The sequence below is a fragment of the Trachypithecus francoisi genome, unplaced genomic scaffold, assembly GCF_009764315.1.
Source record: "Trachypithecus francoisi isolate TF-2019V2 unplaced genomic scaffold, Tfra_2.0 Lachesis_group4, whole genome shotgun sequence".
Taxonomy (NCBI): Eukaryota; Metazoa; Chordata; class Mammalia; order Primates; family Cercopithecidae; genus Trachypithecus; species Trachypithecus francoisi.
Window position 1 is genome coordinate 8,678,480 of NW_022681469.1, and position 12,894 is coordinate 8,691,373.

The 12,894-nt window shown below is 45.1% G+C and overlaps 1 protein-coding gene across 2 annotated transcripts; it reads right to left on the reverse strand.

The window, feature by feature from the left end:
• Positions 1-1,432: 1,432 nt before the first annotated feature.
• LOC117073165 (GTPase IMAP family member 5) lies at positions 1,433-8,154 on the reverse strand. Of its 2 annotated transcripts, XM_033193717.1 has the most exons (4): positions 8,073-8,154; positions 7,485-7,690; positions 4,184-4,232; positions 1,433-2,904 (listed from the first exon to the last, which is right to left on the reverse strand). In XM_033193717.1, exons 2-4 carry the CDS (start codon positions 7,524-7,526, stop codon positions 2,024-2,026), a joined length of 972 nt encoding a protein of 323 aa, XP_033049608.1. In that variant the 5' UTR covers positions 7,527-7,690; positions 8,073-8,154; the 3' UTR covers positions 1,433-2,023. The 2 variants fall into 2 exon arrangements, with proteins under 2 accessions (XP_033049608.1, XP_033049607.1); XM_033193716.1 differs by lacking the exon at positions 8,073-8,154 and having other exon boundaries at positions 7,485-7,842.
• Between the last annotated feature and the right edge of the window lie 4,740 nt (positions 8,155-12,894).

Genomic DNA, 12,894 nt, shown 5'->3' on the forward strand with positions numbered 1-12,894 from the left:
CTTCACAGACATTTATGATGTTAGACTGAGGGTCAGGGTCAATGCCTGGCACCAGGAGTGTAAGATAAAAAATAACAGGATTCTGCTCCCCAGGGGACTGTGGGGTGGAGGGACGAAAGCACATAAAAGTGGGGCTATAGGAGAAGGTTTCTTTTGGAAGCAATATCAGCAAGAAGGAGACCACGGCAGGCTCTGCAGAGGCTTCCTAGATGGAGAGATGCTAAGCTGATGGAACATCCTTGCCTCTTGGGGGAAGTCACTGGACGCTGAGGGGCATGTGATTAAGGAATGGGATGGGAGTCAGCACACGGGAGGAGGGGTGCATGGGGGGCTGGGGCTGGGCTGGGTGGGGATGGGGGGTCTGGGCCTCCTTCTCAGGATTCGAGAGTGCCTCCTGGAATCCTGGCCAGAGGCTTCTAAGCAGGTTGGTGTATCTTGGGAAGATCAGGTGGCAGCAAGTGGCAGCTGGGTTGTATGAGTATAAGCCTGGAGACAGGGATAACATTCAGAGGAAATCAGCACCTGCACTCCAGCAGTAGCAGTGGTGATGGACAGGACAGATTCGGGAGAGCTAAGGAGGTGCCCCGCGGTGTGGTCACTGATGACAACATCGGGAGGGAACTCACCTCTGTCCTGGGTGACTTTGAAATGTGGCTCCCTTCACTGTAGCAGCCCCGCAGAGGAGGAGTGGGCTGAGCTGAGGGAGGCAAAGACTGCACATAAGTGGTGACCTTGAAGCCTCCGGAAACTGGTCCAGTAGATGTTGTCTGGGCTCTCCTTCCCTCCAGGGAGGCACTCTTGATGGACATAGCCATGATCTTAAGAAAGCATTACAGAGCGGCGCTGCCAGAGTAGCCTCCTTCCAGTGTGGGGATGGCCCATTCCCGGGTCACCCGGTCCACACTCCCTCTACTAACAAGGAATCACTTTCATGGTGAACAGGATTGCCTGGTACCCAGCCAACAGCCTGCCCACCACCCCAACCCTGTGGACATCAACTTCCAAAGAAATAGAGCTGGAGAGCTGATCCAAGGACATTTTACAGTGGAGAAGGAGAAAGGGTTTGGTTAACCTTTCTCATGTGTGAACGTTTGCCAAAGTGATTCCTTGCAGAGCACTGAAATGTGAGCTGTGTTTCTCTTGGGCCCCTGGCCAAACTGAGAAGAAAGCACAGAGAAAGCCCTGCATAGAGGGCACCCCATTTCCTTGACCCTTTCCTACTCCCATTCGTCAATGCAATCCAGCTGAAAGTGTTTTGCTTTACTCAGAGTTCAGGGAATGTCCACTATGTGGCAGGCACTTCAGTAGGAGCAGGAGGTTCTTCCTAATTTTAGGAACAAGAAAAGCCAACCCTGTTCCTTTATTCTGGATGCCACTTGCTCAAAGGAAGCAAGTGGACTGGGAAGTTCCAACAGATTGAAAGGACAAAAGGGAATGTGGAGAAATTTTCATTACTTTGAATGTTTTAAAATGCAGGTAAAAGAGACCCGGAGCTCAAATAGCTTAAATAAGTAGGAAATTTATTGGCTAACACAACTGGAAATGTGGAGATGGGGCAGGCTGCAGGGCTGGTGGCTCAGGGCTGAGGTGGCCCCAACTCTCTTTGCTGCTCTGAGGCACTGCCTGCAAACCTCAGGTTGGCAGCACAAAGCTGCTGACAGTCCCAGCGTCACACCCAGATCCCACAATGCCAGGGACAAAGATAGGTTCTATCTAAGGAGAGATCTTCCATCCCCACCTCTGCAGACTTTTACTCACTTATCATGGACCTGCATGGGATCTCAGGCCCGTTCCTGAAGCAGTCATTGGCAGAGACAGTGCGACAGTGTTTACAGCAGCCAGGCAGGCAGCCTTGGAGTGGAGGCACACAGCTCCAAGTCTATAAGGTAGAAGGGGAAATGGGAGCTGCACAGACAGCAAGCAGCGTGCTCCACAGACCATGAGGATCCGAGTCTGAATTGGTGATTATTAGAACAACGACTCCATGGGGTGATACGTTAGAAGTGCTCCAGGGTCCAGCGATTTAAATATAATGAAAGATGAACAGAAAAATAATTACAAAAAGTATGCTGCACCAAAAAAGAAAAACAAAAATCTCATAATGCAAAAGCATCAAGTGTTTGACTCTGAGGAGCGCCTTGTATGCCCAGTTACTCTCATTCTCCCTCAGCTCTTGCCTCTGCTTCTCCACCTGCCATTCCACCTTGGCCAGGTACTGCCTGTCGTCTTCCTGGCAGGTCCCGGCTCCAGCTCTTTGGAGCAGCTGGGCATCCAGGAAGAGGTCGTTGCTGTGGAAGGAGCCCTCTCGCTCTCTTCCCAGCCTCTCGATCACAGCCAGGAGCTCTGCCCGCTGCTGCCTCTGCTCTTTCCCAGAACCCCGGTTGTTGAAGGCACAGTACCTCCTCTCGCACTCCTGCACCAGGCCCTTCAGGCTGCGGTTGTCCGTGTTTGCTACATAGTCATCCAGGGCCTGGCCCCCTAAGTCCTCTTTGTGGGTGAAGAGGATGACCACATGTCTCATGGCCCCTGCCCCAAAGACTTCCTTCACCTTCCTGATGGCCACTGTGTCCTGAGCAGTGAAACGCCCCAGCTGGATCACCAGAAGCAGCACGTGGGGCCCCGGGGCAGAGAGCAGGTAGCAGTCCCCAATGTTCTTGTACAACTCTTGGGTATCAGCCTTTGACTCAAAAATGGAGGGCGTGTCAACCACCAAGACTTTCCTCCCGTTCCATGTTCCTGTTTCTGCCTGGCATGTCCTGGTCACTGACTGGGCCCCCAGCTTGGACTCAAACATGCGCTGGCCAAGGATGCTGTTCCCTGTGGCGCTTTTCCCGCAGCCTGTTTTGCCCACTAGGATAATCCTCAATGCCGCTGGTGTTGCAAACAAGTTATCTTCTGATCTACCTGTAGAAAAAGAAGTTTTGTGTCTTACTAAGTTAATGATCCTTAAGAATGTTAGGTCATTGTTCATGGTTATCTCATGAAAGCTATGAATCTCCTCCCCAGAATGACAGACATGTTTATGTGTGCATAAAAGTGTGCATACAACTGTAGGCGAATCTTGCATGTAAAAAGCCTCACTGGAAGCCCATGCTTGGATCCACAGTCAGGAGTCAGAACTGCTGCATTAAGGGGATGCATTAAGCACTTCATCTGGATTGTGGCAAATAGAGCTTTCCTGAAAGAAAATGGTCCTTGTGTTTTCCCCTGCGTGGTGTTTAGGCCAACTCCATGGAGAATTATTAGAAGGAGGGAGGGGATGAGTAGTTACAAGTGAGAAAATACAATTACTTCTCTTTCACCCACACATTTCCAGGCACACTTGTATAGACACACTCCACACATTCATTCAAGCCTTGAGGGTCAAGCAGGTCTCCACTGACAGATCTATAATGACCCACTGCCAGGGGTCAGCTGGCTGTTCCTGGGTCTGTGCTCCCCGGGTAGGGAGTGAAATGCTTGAAATTGAGATGACGTAAGTTGTAGTTAATGTTAGGGCAACGTCTGGGAGATGACCCTAAGGTGGATGGCTCAAAAAGATAGAACATAAGCTCAATAGAAGCATGTGTGTTGAAAAGCTAATCTATGTGGCTGATGGAAGCACATGAAATTATAGCAGAAGTGGTGTTGGAGATGGTGACACTGTGGCAGGAGCTAAAATCTTCAAGGCACAAAGAGGGGAGAACCTGCGGATTTCTGGAGCCCAAATGAATTCAAAGTGCACTTTAGGCTCTTAAAAATCTATTATTTTATTCCTCCCACTCTGTGTTGGTTCTTCCTTTTCTTAAGTTTTTCGGAGGTGTTTTGTAGCAAGCACAATGACTAAATCCCTATGGGGACCTTTTTTGTTGTTTTGTTTTGAGCTGTCAGCAGACAAAGAAAGAGAAAACATATTCACCCATTTGCTTCCAGACCCTTCAACTGATGACTTGGTTTCCTTTCCACATTTCCCACACACCTGGTGCAGGGAGAGCATCACACTATGGGGTGTGTGTGTGTGTGCGTGTGTGATTGTTTGATTAGGCACAAGAGGTATGGCGAGGTAAAAATTGATGGTTGCCTTTATCTTCTTCATTTAAAATGAATGGGTTTCTGCCACTGTGTTTTAGGGGGAGGTAAGTGGGGAGATAATTGTGATTCTCCCAAGCATCTGGGGCTCTTGAGAACTTCAAGACTTTCTTACCTTCAGCCATAGCTCCATATTTGCCCTTCTGAAATCCTTCCATTCTCTCCTGGAATAAAAACAGGAAAAGGATAAAAAGCAAATGTCCATATGGGAGCTGGTAGAGCCTGAGAGCACCTCAATTCAGATATCTAAAAATAATTATCCTCAGATGAGCCATTTCCATCACTAATTTTCTAACTCATATTTTACTTTGAAACATCTGTAAATAACTTTAAGCAAACCAGGTGATGTTAGGTTGTGCTAAAATAGTGCACAATTGCTTCCCTCCCTCAACTTAACAGAAAATCAGGAAATATTTGGGAGCAAATCAGTTGATTATCTCCCCCAACCAGAAAGGCATGAAATGAAGAAAACATTCTTCTATGAAACAAAGAGTGGGTGTTAAAAAAAATGGAAATTACACTAGGCAAACTTACCAGAATAGAGAAAAAAAATTGCCTTGCTGTAAATAAGATTGGTTTATTTGAAGTAGTGGAAACTTCCAGTCCTAGAAAGTCTTTGTGTCAAGTGGGCATTCCAGTGGCAGAGAGGAAATTACAAGGTACTTTCCAATGGGAGGGTGGAAGTGGGGATCAGGGACACAAAGAACTGACGTGAGAGGAAATGGTGCAGGGGGACTGGTATGACCGCCTTCCCATCCTGACGGTTGGTGGAGAGGAGGTAGTGAGGTGATTGAAGAGAAAGAATCAACTTCAGGCCAAATTCAAGAACAATTCATTCCTGCTCTGGGTTTCCAGCACTGTGTCACAGCATTGGGGATGTATATCTTCCACCTGACTGGATATTGCCAAATATGACTCCCAGGGAGTCGTGCTAACTCCTATTTGCACCACCCATTTATAAGAAGTCCCCAAATCTCGACAGGCACTTGGTAATATTACACTTTTAATTTCCTGTCATTCTTATGGGCATAAATAAGGATGTCTTAATTGACTTAAACTTATATTTTACTGATTATCATTAAATTAAAAACAGTTTTCATGATTTGCTATTTTGGTTATCTATAAACTTCCATTTTTAATAACTTCTGTGATTTCTATCTTTTCTACATTTTTCTATTCATTCAGTGGATTTTCTTGGCCTTCTTTAGGTCAATCAATCTATTTTTGCATTATCAGAATGTATTAAGACAGCTTCCTGCCTCCCTTCCTTTCTCTTCTTTCTCTTCTTCCTCCTTTCCTCTTCCCCCTCCCCTCCCTCCTTTCTTCCTTTTTCTTAAGCCCAGAGAAGAGTATTCTCTCTCCCATACCCTGTTCTTGTCTCTGGTAAATTATGCTTCTGGCTTTTGCTAAAACAGCACCAGTTCCCTGACATCCTCTCTACTTTAGATGACGTTTTCTGAGGTTTGGAATCAACAAAATGATGTGGTAAGGGTCAAGAGGACAGTGGTAATGATGTTGATTATGAACATCATAATTGTAATAAACCTCTGTGCAGACGTTTATAATTTTCAAATTTATTTCATCCTTCTTATTTTAATTGCTCTCTCAAATTCCCCGTGATGTGATCAAGACTGGTCTTAAAATTCCTATTAAAATGCAAGGAAACTGGGCATTAAATGATCTGCCAAAGGTCACATATTTACAATGGAGCTAGCGTCAGGAAATGGCTCCTTTTGTCTATGTATTGTCCTTGACTCCATAGGCGGAAAAAGAGACTATTCCAAAAAAGTCAACAAACCTCTTGGAACATGTGTACAATGCTGCCACTCCCTGGTCAGGAGACAAATTAATTGGACAGCTAGAAGCCTACCCCAAAACCAACACACAGAATTTTATTGCAAAATCTTGAGTGCATTTCTTATAAAAGGTTATTCAAAAATAAAATTGTCGGTGGCAGGAATTTCTCTCAATTGGGGTCTTTCCTTTTAAAACAGCCAATTGCCTGTCACAAAAGCCAGTCAAACTCTGTTATGTTAGGCAACGAGCAGCAACAGTAGCTCTCCCAATCCAATGTCTCTGAGTGGATCAGGCTGCATTGAGGAATGTATTTTTTGGCAGATATTAACAAATAACAAAGTGTTCACAGGTGAGTCAGAAAGGATACTGATGGCAATGCTAAAATGAGTCATGGAGAAGATTATAAAATAACTGAATAAAGCGTGGTGGACACATCGTAGGCGTAGGCTTGAAGGAAAGTGATACATGTTGGTCTACAGGGCAGACAAAAGTGGGGGAATTAAAAACGAAGGCAGATGTCTTCTCCAAAGGAAACATGTTACCAATAGTCCCACAAATGAGACCAAAGGTCATGAGAGATTGGAAGGCAGTGTGCAAGCAAGAAAGTAGCAGCCTCTGGCAAGCCGGTGGGAGGGTCTGGCTCAGGGAAAAGGGTGAAGCAAATGAACAAAATGCATGTTCTGATTTGAAAATTGCATGAACCTGATTTTACCACGAGAAGAGCTTATTTTAGCAAATCACAAGAAAGCAGCCTCTTCCGTACTATTTTAGAAAAGATCAAACCACTTCTTGTCTTCTTTGTTCATAAGTATTTCCTTCACCCGTCTGCCCCAGCCCATATATTTCCAGGTATTGGAATGATGTGTTTTGCGGTTTGGTCACTGTGGTTCCATGGCATGTCTCTCACATAAAGTTTGGCTGACAAAGGGATTGTTCACAGGTGCCCCAAACATGAGCCTGTTTCCCTACAGTGCATCCTGCAGGGTGTCATAGGAAAAATGTGGGAAATCTAGGGGAGCATGGGGTAGTTTTCAGAAGTTGAAAGTCACAAGAAAAGGTCCACTCAGGGGTCTTGTTTGGAACATGAGGCTCCTGGGGTGGGAAAATATCCTACACTTGCCCTGGGGAGCCCTAAGAATCCATCCTCAGCTCCCAGGCTTGTCTGAGACATAGTGCGTGTCTGGCTGGTCTGGGACAGGAGAAATTAGGAGGGTAAAATTGAGAAGAATGCCCCAGCATGCTAGGGGAGATGGGGAAAGCCTATTACCCTCTGGGAGCTTCCGTTTTCCCATCTGTTCCACTGGTGAGAGGATCAGTTCAGACTTACTCCCTGAGAGTTTCATGGAGATCGACTTGGCTAAGTAATGGGCAATGGGGCAGCAAAGCCCGCTGCCCAGGACTGGGCTGTGAGTGGAGGCGCAGATTCTTTAGGCTGTGCTCCACCAGCTGTGCACCTACTAATGCCCACAACCCTCACCACCATTGCCCCGTTTTACTGACCAGGGAACCCAGAAGTGAGGGGATCTGTGCAAGGTCACATCAGAAATGAACAGCTGTGACCAAACTGCGATCCTTCCAATTCCCCAAGTCTCTGTGAGCGTAAACCCAGTTCTCCTTACCAGAAATGGCTGTTGTGCCCTGTCCTCCAGGGTGGCGGTCATTTAGGCTCTGGCCGGCTGGTCCTCTCTCAGGAAGGTGAAGTGACAGCAGAGAGAGCCCTGCTCTGTGATCTGTGTGTGAGGAGGCTATTCACAGGGCTGAGGGAGGCTGAGTAGATACAGTTAAGGAGGAGCCACGTGCAGGGGCTGAAAGCTCCATGACTCAGCTGCAAAAAAAGAAAAGTAGAGATTATGGAGTGTGCCCCCCACACCCCTGCAGACTAGGACACCCTGGCATTGGCTGGAAACTGATTGGGAACAAGCCCCTGAAAACCAGCTGAATGCAGTGATGTGCTGCCTCCTTAACGGGCCACTTCCTGTCATGAGCCTGCCCGGGGACAGTGTGCCCCGTCCTATTTCCTTTTTACTTTTGACTGTTTCAAGCAAGCAGTATTTGGAAGAAGGAGATATGAAGGGAATTACAGACTCTCCCACTTCCAAGTTCAGAAAAGGCCCCTGGTGACTGGAAAGTTCTGGGCAGCAGCTGCTGCCCTCAGCACCCATCACTGGGGCACCTGCTCCTCCCAGCACTCTTGGGCCCCTTCTCACAGGCTCTGCTTCTGGAAAGCTTCTGCTAACCAGGATCAGAAAGGCACTCTGGTCCACAGAGGACCAGAACAAGCCCTCGCAGGGTTTGACTTTTGGCTTGTGACTTACCCTGGCAAGCTGTCTGCCACGTGATGGAGCCCTCCCTGTGGGGACATTGTGGAGTCCATGTGTCAGTTTATCTGGTAAGGGTTGAAAGCAGGGTGATAGAACGTCTATTTTTCAACTGATTGGGAGAGCAGTGGACATAAAGCTGATTGCCATTTAAGGTTAGCGCAGTGGACATAAAGCAATTATGAGATGGAGAACACAATGGGACTTAGGCGGAGGACCATCAGGGCCAAGAGAATCCCCACATCCCTCGCTATTGACATTTGAAGTGGAGCTTACAGTCATATCATAACAATTGTCTAAGACTTGATGGGTAAAACAATTTTAAACAATCCCCTGCCAGCCCAGAAAACCTCTCCACAGAGGTGGAAGAGAAAGAAAACAATTTTATTGAACGTGCATTGAACCAGAATGTGATCTGGATCCCAGACAATCCAGGAAGATTGCAAAGACGGAGAGGGATGTCACCTGGTCATATAGCCAGGTAGGTGCCACCCATTACACACGTGTTCTCAAGCTAAACCGTAGCTAGTACTCAAGTAAGAGGACTTGACAGTACCCCTTGTCATACATAGTTCATCCTAAACTCACTCAGTAATCATCTGTGTTAGTACAAATAGTACATAGTACAAAATGTGATGAATCATTGCTGAAAGCAGGTCTCTATCCATCCCCAGCCACCTCTGCTATCCCTGTTCTCGCTCTGCGATTTTCCCTGGTGCACAGAACTGGGCACGCTGAGCTGCAACTCATGTGCTCTAGTTATGTGATGAAGTTTCTGGAGTTCTGAGCGCAGTAGCCATCTCAGGGTAGCTACCTGTAGGCTGCCCTGAGAATCAGCTTTATTAAGTTGAGGAGATGCCAAAGCTCCATCTCAGAGACATTTTGGGCAGCCACCTTCCCTATCAACTTGGAGTGATTCAAGGACCTCAGGGTTCACGCCTTGGACCTTCTGTTGAAATGGAAGATAGACAATTATTGCCTTCTGATGAAGGAGGAAGGAAGAATAAGGGAAAAAGGAGGTGTGACATTTACCACTTTCTCCTGAGCCACTGGGCTGAGGTCCTAGGTGACCAACCGGCCAACTTGCTCTAAATTTGACTGGATTTAGTACTACAAGGCCCACATCCTGGGAAACCCCTTAGTCCCAGTCAAACTGAGCCTGTTGGTCACCACATGGTCTCCTAACACTTAGTCATGCTTGCTCTCTTTCACCATCTGGCCTCTGTCTCTTCATCCATCATCTCACCCGATTCTACGGAAGTCTCCCATGAACATGACTAGTGGGAAATGTGGAAATGAAACCCCAAATGAGAGTTGGGAGGGGCTGAAGCCAAATGCTGAAGTGCGATTTCTCTTCCTTGTCTGTAGTCACTCTAAAAAAAGTTCTTTCTTGGAACTTTTTTAGAACATTGTGTTCTTATGAAAATCAAAGAGCAGGTAAAAGTTGCTGGAAAAAAGTATTAAAATGCAGGCATTTCTGTATTAGCAACATTATCATTTCCTTTGTTTCTGGACAAGGTCATGGCTACTCTTTTCAGAGCTGAGAGGGGCCAGGTCAAGGGCACCTAATTGGAGGTGAGAAAAGGAGCCTCCTGGATCAGGGTGTTCTACAGAGACCACACCTGCTGAAGAGGCTTCATGGGGGTGGGGGGCAGGGGGCAGAAATCATCTAGGGGTGAGTCCAGGAGGTAGAGCTGAGGATTCAGAAACATCCAGGTCAATAAAAGCGGCAGCTCTCTGAGCCCACAGTTGACACACAACATGGAGGAAGGATTAATGATGCCACGAAGTACACTCTAAGTATCTAAATATTGCATCTTTAAAGCAAATTTACCCTATTCTCCTGAGTCTTTGCACACTAGACCTAATGGGTGGTAAGTCCAGACAGCACCCATAGGAAGCAGACAAAAAGCCACCCTCTTAAGGAATCTGAAATCTTATTACAGAGACAAGACTTACGCAAATGAAAGACAATGAGTAAGGGTCCTAAATGAATGTTTTGGACAAATGTATTTCATACACCCCATTATAGAGCATTAAAAAATTAAATAGAGCAGAATAGAAACTATCAAAATTAATCACACAAAATATAAGTGTATGTAAGTTCTGGGAAGCAGTAAAAAATTGAGGGTCATGGTAAAAAATACATGAAAGCATAGTTTTAGACAACGTATTAAGCAGGATTTTGGGAAGAAAAGAGGTCAAAATGGACCAACTCGAAAGAGAAAGGCCTGAAGTGTGGAGTAGAACTTGGACATGTGATCAAGGTTGACAGGAGGTGAGGAAGGTGCTCTTTGAAGTGGTTATTTTAAAGGAAGCAGAGAGTATGTAGGTGTCAGGGCAGGACAGCGCCCAGAGCAGGTGTAAGAGCTTTTTATCATGACCTCTGGAGTTGTCTGGGTAGCTGATGTCTGGTTGTCTAATTCTTTAGCATTGCATTTAGAGTAGAGCCTTCACCCATTTAGTTAGCCCAAAAGGCCAAGAGGGAGCAGCAGGGACTGAATGCATGCCCTGATGCTCTCCTCTAGTTGTTTATTGGATGGGTTAGATGAGGTCCAGATGGGATGACAAGGTCCCTGGAGATTTCCTGGCGGGCACCTTGGAGGACTGCTCCTGTTGCATCTGGAGTGGGGTGGACCTTCCTGAAAGCCTAATGAGACCCTCCCCTACCCTGACATTATCACTTGCAACTGAATGTCTCCTGGTGAGCGTCTTGGGATCCACAAGCTGATATCTTCCTATCACGAATGTTTCTGAGCTTGCTGAGGTATACCCTCACCGGGCTGATTTCCTTTTGAGTCATTACATCGGATATTCTTGGCTCTTGAGTTGTCAATCAATTATAGGTTTGTTGAGATATTTTCCCCCTCACCCCTCAGAGGAGAGACAAAGAGCCCCTCAAAACCCCAAGGTGGCTCAAGGTCTGAGATCAGTTGCCTCTGAGGTTGAGGGCAGCCTCTTCTGTTTACACACTATGCTGTAACAAATGTTACCATGTGGATATCAACATGAAAAAGTTGGGAAGCTCTACTTTTGATGAAAAAAGTATAATATACCAAGTCGTGCTGTCTGGGTCTTGTTTTCCTTCTGTCTGAAATTACTATTGACATTTGACATCATGAGGTATCAGAGTTACCAACAGGCACATCTGTAGGACTGACCCAGGCTTCTTGGGGTGCACATTGTCTTTTAATATATCCCACCCCAAGATCTCTGGTTCCTCCCCTCCTGAAGCTATCAGACCTTACACACAGTCAGGAGATTCTGTCAGATTCTGCCCCAGGCAGTATTCTCAAGCTGCTCCATGGTCTCTATCAAGGCCAGGTTCTCCTAGACCCAGGACATGAGGTTCGTGGCCTGGGGATGCTTCTGTGTCCTGGGAACCTGAGCAAGGACCACAGTGACTGCATATTTGCTTTTTCAGAGAAGGAAAATCACAGCAAGAGCAATGATAAAAAGTGGAGGCAAAGGTAATTCCTCTGCTGAACATGTGAAGGGAGTTGGTTTGCACAAGAAGTGTTAGAATTGGTTCAGTGACAACATAAGAAGTCATACCTCCTATGGCTTTTCTGTGAAAACTATATCCTGTGCTGCCATAAGCTTCTTGGAGACCTACATGCACACATTTGCCACTTGAGTTTAACCCAGTGAATACCTGAGTCGTGTGGAAAGGAAGGGGAAAAGGCATAGCCACAGAAGGTGAGAGCTAGAAGAATCTTGGGGATCATCTAAACTAGTCCTTTCCTCCCCCTTATTACAGATAAGGAGACTGCAGTCCAGAGAAATGGTTTTCAGAAGATCATAATAGTTAATTTTAGTATATAGTGTGAGATATAAATCAAGATTTTTTTTTGTAAATGTATGTCCAATTTTTTATTCCATCAACTTATCTTGCAGGGAGCATCCTTTTTTATTAAATTACTTTGGTGCTCTTTCAAAAATTAATTGATCATATACATATAGGTCTATTTCTGAACTGTATTATGTTACATTGATCTTTATGTCTGATCTTCACCAATACCTCACTGTTATGATGATGGCAGCTATATATAAATCTTGTAATCAGGAAGTGGAAATTCTCTTTTTTCTTTTTCAAAATGGTTTTGGTTTTTAAATATAAATTCTAGAATCAGCTTGAAAAATATATAAGAAAATACTTCCAGATTTTGATTGTGATTGCATGACCCTACAGATTCATTTGGAAATAATGATATCTGAATAATATTGAATCTTCTGATTCATAGACATGGTATAATATTGTTCCAGTTATTTAGGTCTTGTTTGATTTTTCTCATCAATGTTTTGCAGTTTTCAGTGTAAAAACCTTAGATTAATCCCAATATTTTATAATTTTAGTGCTATTATAAATGGTATTGATGATTTAATTTCAGTTTCCTGTCATTCATTACAAGTCTGCAAGAATATAATTGATTTTTGTATGTTGACCTTGTATTTTCTGACCTTGTTAATTTATTAGTTCTAGAATTTTTTTTGATACTTTGAGATTTCCTTCATAGAAAATTATGTCATCTGCAAATAAAAACAGTTTTTATTATGTTCTTTCCAATCAGTGTGCTTTTAATTTCTTTTCTTTGCCTCCTTTCACTGGCAGGATCTCTATCAAAACATTAAATTGGAGTGGCAATGAGGGACATTCTGGCCTTTTCCTGAACTTAAGGGAATATATCCACTCTTGCACCTTCCGTAGTCT

Bases quoted from the DNA above. Each gene is read 5' to 3' on its own strand.
- LOC117073165 (XM_033193717.1), bottom strand. From the start codon at position 7,526: ATGACCGCCACCCTGGAGGACAGGGCACAACAGCCATTTCTG. The intron at 4,233-7,484 runs GTAAGGAGAACT...TTTTTATTCCAG, and splicing joins GGGCACAACAGCCATTTCTG to GAGAGAATGGAAGGATTTCA. The intron at 2,905-4,183 runs GTAAGAAAGTCT...CTTTTTCTACAG, and splicing joins ATATGGAGCTATGGCTGAAG to GTAGATCAGAAGATAACTTG.